The sequence below is a fragment of the Poecile atricapillus genome, chromosome Z (assembly GCF_030490865.1).
Source record: "Poecile atricapillus isolate bPoeAtr1 chromosome Z, bPoeAtr1.hap1, whole genome shotgun sequence".
Classification (NCBI taxonomy): domain Eukaryota; kingdom Metazoa; phylum Chordata; class Aves; order Passeriformes; family Paridae; genus Poecile; species Poecile atricapillus.
The window spans coordinates 111,002,195-111,009,633 of NC_081289.1; the positions used below are offsets into that span (position 1 = coordinate 111,002,195).

Sequence of the window (7,439 nt, forward strand, 5' to 3'; positions counted from 1 at the left end):
TCTATTGACATTTACTGTAAAATAGATCCCGAAAGACAGCAAAAACTACTAGACATTATGGATCCCTCAAGTGAATTCAAATAACTATTTTGTAAGGGAGGGGAGAAGATAGCACCTGCTATACCTAGACAAGACAAGGCACACAAAAGTATTTGTCTTTCACGATAATAATAGTTGTAGCCAAAAAAAAAAAAAAAAAGTATTTATGTACTCACAAACATTCCAATTATCTGCCAATATCATCTTACTAACAGAGCTGCCCCAAAAAGAGACACCAGCTGTTTAAATAATAAGTTGCACTAAGACGTGCTTGAGACATTACTTAATAAGCAAGTATGCCTAGTCAACCTAGAATTAATCTTTTTAAAGGGCAGTACAGAGGGTCTGAGCAAGACACAGAAAAATTATTTAGACATAGTCAAAAGAAAATAATAGCATCATGAACTGCAATAAAACAATTGTTTCGTCTCTCAACACTGGAAATCTCACTGGCACTTCATTTCTTGTCAAAGACAACTGCATACATCTCACATTTCTGCAAGCATCTTTTCAGGTATTTCAACTTGACCAGTTAACTAGACCGGGTCTAGGGCATTCAAGAATATCTAACTCACCTAAATACTAAGCTAACTTGTTTATCTAAGCCAAGTATTTGCACACTTGTTAATACACCTCATTGGAAGTACCTTTCTTAGTGAACACCAAACAAAAAGAGGTTAAAAAAGATCCTTCACAGCATCAGTCATCCAATAGCTTTCTCTGATGGCTGCCTAACAGAAGCAGTCTTTTACCTTGCTTCATATTAATGGAGTTCCTTAGGCAAATGATTTTCTCCCATTACACTTTTTTCTGAGCCTTGACTTTTCCAGTATTGGCTTTACATGTTCAAATTACCTTTTTTTACCTGCATAGATTGAGCTACCTTCAACTTTCTGCACTGCCTTTTCTATTTCAGATCATTCAGTTCTTGCAACATTCTCAGCCATCAGTGTTTTTAGATATCACATCTTTTTTCAATATTAAGATAGTCTAAATTCTTACCCTTCAATCTGAGGGTTTTTTACAACAAAAAAAAAATAAAAATCAAAGCATTTCTGGAATTATTAATGTGTTCATATATTTTTCTGGAGCAGCGTCATCACACAACTTTACTACACAGATTGAATATGGAATAGCTTTAATACTGCATGATGAATTCTCTCATTTATCAAAACCAAGGTGAATATTAAGCATGCTCATTAAAAAGTCATTAATAAAGATTTCAATTTACAGAGGCTGAAAATATGTAAAATTTATACATATTCAGTTTACAAACAAGTTACCAGCCTTAATTTAGACAGGCTAGCTATAAAATACCACAAGGTCACGATTTGCTCCCTATAGCCTTTTAAAATAAATCACTTGGGTTTTTAATCATTCAGAGGCAAAAAAATACATGCCTTTTAAAACTTAAGACATTATATATATGTAAAGTCTTAACACATTAATACAGACACACATATATATATACATATATCATTTGTGCAACACTCTAGCAAAAAGCAGTGATGATTTATTAAACAGAAAAAAACTTTCCTTTTTTTTCTTTTAATTTGATGGATTTGAAACAATTTAATTTTACTAGTACATGATTTTTTGTAAAATTTAGCAAGACAGAGAAAGACAAACACTGTAAGAAAACACACAGCTGTAATGGAAATGCTTTCAAAGCATGCAGACCAGCATTAAAAACTATTAAGTCTACACAAAATATGAAGGCAAAAATAGCACTTTTTAAAAAAATACATTAGTTGCAGAATTTTAGTAATTATCAAGCTAAAAAAATTATCAATAGACTTTAGAGCAGTCTATTGTGAATGTAGGGAATTGCTAATTAATGATGCACTCCAAATAAAAACAGTATTCTACTGCTGTTATTACTAAAAATCACTGTCTTTCATATGGCAGAATGCAATTTCTAGGTCCTTTGAGATATTTGAAATGAAAGAAATATTGCAAATGTACAGACCATTAAAGACAATTTAAGTAAAAAAAAAAGCATCATGTGTTAGATCAGGAAAAAAATAAAACTCCACAGGTGATGCCTCACCAACGCTACACAGCAGTTCTGACTCTCTCAGAGCAAGACATAGATAGCTCCATACATCAGTATACACTATAAACAAGTCAACAAGCTATGTCGGCAAAAAATAATTTTATTCCTATACATAGGCACTAGAGAAGCAAGAAATTTAATTTAAATAAAAATATACTAAAATCTCTAAAATATGACAGCTTCTTAAAGATGAAATAATAAAAAAGAAAACCAAGTTCCACAGACATGAAAAAATATGACCGCTGAATATCACAACTTCAAAGTAAAATTGAGGGTGTTTTTTTTGTTTCTGTTTTGGTTGGGTAGTTTTGTTTTGGTTTCTTTTTAGTTTTTTTAAACTGAGACAGTGTGCATCTAATTTGTTAACAGCTGTTTCACAGAGGCATAAAGTGCCATGACTAACCATCAGCAACCTAAAGATCTGGAAAAAGAAGCTTTTACCTTTTTTTTAATGTATAAACATTGCCCAAAACATATACAGTATTCCACATTTTTCATTAAATATTCTATCTGTCTTCGCTGAACAGAAAGTAGAAACTATGGTAACTTCAGAACTTCAGTACACAAATCAAGCAATTAGTCTGACACAGTTTTGCTGAAATGTGCAATTAGTCAAACCTTTCATACACAACTCAACTAACCAGTAAGAGATGTGCAATATTAAGCCTTACTGCTATAGGTTAAGGACTAGTACAATGTCTTCAGCAGTTACCTGCGCTGTTGCTCTGTTAAGACTCCTTACAGAGACTGATCTTTACAAAGATACTATAAATGCTTAGACTATCTGAAGGAAAATTACTGCAGAAATGAAAATAAAAAATGACACGATTCCAGAACACAAGCATGAAAACAAAAATGTCCATGATGCAAAAAAGCCTCAGGAGAAGCCTACAATACCTGGTTGATGTATATGAATGCCTAGGAATGGAACTGTAGGTAGGCAAATACCTCGAAGATGTTTCACACCTACTGTATGAATGCAGCTGTAAAAAAACCCTGAACCTCTGCGTTTGCTTTTGCTGATGCTGCAGACACCTGGGATGCACATTCGAAACTGAGCCAGCAGTGGTCACTGCACAGGCGTCTGTTCATGGCCTATGTCTGACAGACCTCTGGTGCTGTTTTCTTGTAGGCACCTTACTAAAGGACCTCAGGAGCGCACATTCAAACAGAACACTTTACTGCCCTCAGAACTGGTATGTTAATTTAATTCTACAGACCACTGCTTACCTCGCCTAGCACAGCTGGGCACCGCCTCTGCAAACACCGAAGGCAATATCTACTCCTGGTTCTTTAAGGCTAAAAATAAGAGCTATTCCAGACCTACAGATGACAGCGCCAAGAACAAACGGGATGTCACTGCCGTTCGCGGAAAGGCCACTTCACCCCCACAAGCACTAAAACCCTGTAGCTAAAACGCCGTCAGAAACCCTTGGCGTCCATGCACGGTTTATTTCCGGGCATGGAAAACGCCCATAAACCAGTTCAGTTTCGCATTCCCAGAGCCAGGTTAGGCTCCCGCCCACTAATTCCCAAACTTTCCGCGAGCACCAGAGAGACCGCGGCCAGCCAAGGTCCGTCCCCAGCTAGGTCACAGCACGGGTGGCTCCATATAGAAAAACAAAACAGGAGGGCCGTTCATGTGCCTCCAGCACTTCGCCCGGATTTCCTTGCCCCCGTTCTGCAGCTCCTCCCGCTCCACCGCCGCCCCCCGCTGCCGCAGCCGGCTGCTCCGCGGACACCGCCTCCCCAGCCCGCCCGCCTGACCGCCCCCGCGGCTATTTTTAAGCGGCCGGGCAGGTGGAGCGGAGGCAGAGTTGTCGGGTGGGCAGACGGCCCGACCCGGCTCGGCCCGGCAGCGCCCAGGGGACGCCACCCTGGCCTCCTCCCTTGAGCGGGCGGCAGGCCGAGCCCGGCCGGGCAGGAAGGCACGCGGCGGCACGAGGAGAGGCAGGCGGCTCCCCCGCGGCGGGCCAGGCCCGTACCTCCCCAGATGCCCAGCTTCAGCTGGGAGCTGTCCAGGTTCACCACGTAGTCGCCAAGGAAACGATTCAGGACGTCCACGACCAGGGACTCAAACACCATCGTGATCCCCGGCCGCCGCCGCCCGGCAGCAGCGCCGCCGCCTCGGCTCCTGCCGGTCCCCGCCCCGCCCCGCGCCTCGAGGGGGCGGCCCAGCGAGGCCCCCGCCCCGCCCGCCCCTCCCGGCTGCGGGCGCGGCGAGAAAGGGGCGCGGCTTGTCCGAGGCTACGGAAGCCGGTGCGGGCTGCGTAGGTCCGCCTGGCCCTGGCCTTTCTTCCCAGGGTTGCTCCGTATGCGCTCTAGCTGTCTGCTCTTGTAAAGGTACGAGTTATCTCAGAGTGGGTCAGGTTGGAAGGGAGCACAGAGGATCATCTCGCCCAATCTCCCTGCTTAAGCAGGGTCATCCCAGAGCACATGGCACAGGATTGCGATCAGGTTTTTCTTGAATATCGCCAGTGAGGGAGACTCAGCAGCCTCTCTGGGCAATCTTTTCCAGTGCGCTGTCACTACAGAGTAAAGAAGCTATTCCTCATATTCAGGCGGAGCTTCCCGTACACATCCGTTTCTGCCCATTGACTCTTGTGCTGTTGCCCAGCACCACCGAGCAGAGCCTGGATCCATCCACTGACACTTTCCCTTCAGATACTCATGGACATTGGTAAGGTCTCTTCTCAGTCAACTGTTCTTGAGGCTGAGCAGGCCCGACTGCCTCAACCTTCCCTCATAAGAGCGGTACTCCAGTCCCTCGATCATCTTTTTGCTCTCCACTGAATGAACCCATCAGTTTGTTAACAGGATTTTAAAGTGGCATAGCCATGACAGTTTTTGGGTACTTTTCTCCCCCAGGCTAGGCAAATGTAGAAATTATGGCATCTCTTGAGCTGTTCAAAAATGGCTGAGCTATTACTGGCATAGTGTCTAAAACAGATAGAATTTAATTGATCTCTCCGAAGAGCTTGACTCCCAGTCTGTTTGCTGGCTTGGGTGTCAGCTGAATCACATGGAAATAACTGGGCCATGTTTGCCCCGAGTGGCTATGCAGAGGACCCCTGCAGTCACAAGGTTTTTTAAGGAAGCTTCCTGGTCTGACCATTCATAAGGCTCCCTGACAGTCACAGTCCCAACACCAGAGACTTTCACTGTTAGGACTGAAGGCCCTTCACAACCAGTGGCTTCAGTGAATCACTGAAGTGAGCTGCTGGACTTCCTAGACTCCTCACTTCTGTCAGTGTTGCTGAACCTTTGTATTTCATGTAAAAAATTAAACCATTGAGAGAAAAGGAAAGAGAAAACTGCCAGATATTATACACCTTTTCACTCCTTTTTACAGAAATAAAAGAATGCTGCCTACCACTTCTGACCTTTCCTTTCACTATGGGATTTATAAGCCTGCTTACCACAACCTGCCACACCAGCCTTGCATCCACCCAATATGCAGAATAAAATAATTTGTAAAGAAGTATCTTGATATAAAGACATACATTTTTATCAGGGCTGATATTATCCTTTATTAACACAAGAAAGGGGAAAGACTGATACTGAAGAATGATAACAGAAAACAAAAAATGCACTGCCTTATTGAGGCTTAGGTTCCTCTGAAGTTACTTTGTATTGTTTGGAAAAATTACAGTCTCAGCATTTCCAGTTCTTGGGTTTAGCATATTTTTTCTTTTGAAAAACAGCAGTATAGAAAAACAAAAACAAAAACAAAAACCAAACAAACAAACAAAAAAACCCCACACCACCACAACTACATTAGAAAGAGATTAATTGGACCAATAAAACCAAAATGTGATCAGCAGCTTGTGCATGCCAAATGTAACTGTGTCCATGCACTAATACACATACACGAGAATATCTATGCAGCTGATTTTCTATAAATTTCTTTCACAAAGCTAGACATATTTCTTATAAGCTATCTCTAGAGAAAAGTGTGAACACAAGGCTTTATTTTGTGACTCAGTCACAAAATAAAATTTAGTTGTGGAAAAGCTAGATGTCGAATCTACTCCTGTCCATTTACAATTCCAAAGTTAGGCTTTGGCATTATGTGTCTTCAGGAATATTTTCTACCAGTCAGTTTCCCAAAGTAACTTTACTTTGTAAGTCTACAGCTCCTTAGGGTGTGGATAAAATTTCTTTGTCTTGTTCAAATATTCCGGAAAACGTATTCTGAAGTCAGGGGAACAGGAATGTCCTAGGTCAAGTACTGTTTCTTTTGATCAAAGTGGTACAATTTTTATTTTGTTATTGCAAAGAAAATTTTATGGTATGATGGATTTTTTGAATTCACAAAGTGTGGGTGAAATCTTCCACAGCAACCAGCTATTCTAGAAGCTCTCCACCTGAGAAAAACTGCTTACTGCTGATAAACTGCTAGGCCTAGGGTAGGTGACCATGGACAAGCATGTGTTTCCTACTAGTGACTCTTACCAGCTGAGAAATCCATAACATTTTCAGGCCCATCAAGGTATGGGGTTCCATCTTTTTTCCCTTTATTCCTCTTCATGTTCCACAGCTAGCACTAGCAGGAGCAGTGTAGCTTCAAGCCCAGGCTGGATTGGTATCTGAGAAGTAAGGAACAGGGTGCACCAAACACTGGGCCATCTGTGGGGCATCCGTCCAGTCCCATGAGCCAAAGTTTCTCCCTGACATTTCCACAAAATTTTGGAACTCTGTCTACATACATGACACAATCAGAGCCAACATGACAATCAGAGCCACGTGGACCGCAGTTTTTTCACTTGAACTCTTGTTCTGTAAGTGCCTAGAGTCTCCATTGAAATGAATTAGTAATAACTCTGCTTTTCCCATTTTTGTAACCAGGGCTTCTGAAGTGCTTGATGGCACTTCACACCTGTAACAGAGCTATGTAAAGTGTGGCTGGATGTTAGCAACAAAGTTTCTGGGTTTCCTGCTCATAGAATTTCTGCAGGCTGAGCCTGGAGGCCGCAGACTTCTCTGTGACAATGAGGGATTCCATGTCAACTTTCTGCTGCCTTCTGTGTGAAGACTGCTAAGACTTCTATTGAAGTGACTCAGGACCTCACAGGTCTGGCAGGACAGCAGGTCATCTGCAGGGTAAGTGTTGTCCTCTTGTCCTGGTTTAGGGCAAATTTGTGAAAAAACCTCCAATAGGCCCCCCTCCCCAGGAAGCACCTCTGCTTCAGGACAATCACAAGCATCCTTCTCAGACACATATTAGAGTTCAGGAAAGTAGATTTTCTCATTAAAAAAAAAAAAAAGTCCAAGGAGAGTGATTTCACCACAGTTGCTGATTCAACAGCTGGACGTTTTTTCTTATCTCTCTTGGTTTCCAGCT

General features: G+C 42.2%; 1 protein-coding gene across 2 annotated transcripts in view; it reads right to left on the bottom strand.

Moving 5' to 3' along the window:
* VPS13A (vacuolar protein sorting 13 homolog A) overlaps positions 1-4,236 on the bottom strand; it is a 111,379-nt gene extending 107,143 nt beyond the window's left edge. For both annotated transcript variants that reach the window (XR_009280685.1, XM_058864230.1), the window contains exon 1: positions 4,081-4,236. Coding sequence is in view for 1 of the 2 variants with exons in the window: in XM_058864230.1 (XP_058720213.1) it covers positions 4,081-4,180 (100 nt within the window). In the remaining variant the exon portion in view is untranslated. The remainder of the gene's footprint in view (positions 1-4,080) is intronic.
* Positions 4,237-7,439: the final 3,203 nt, after the last annotated feature.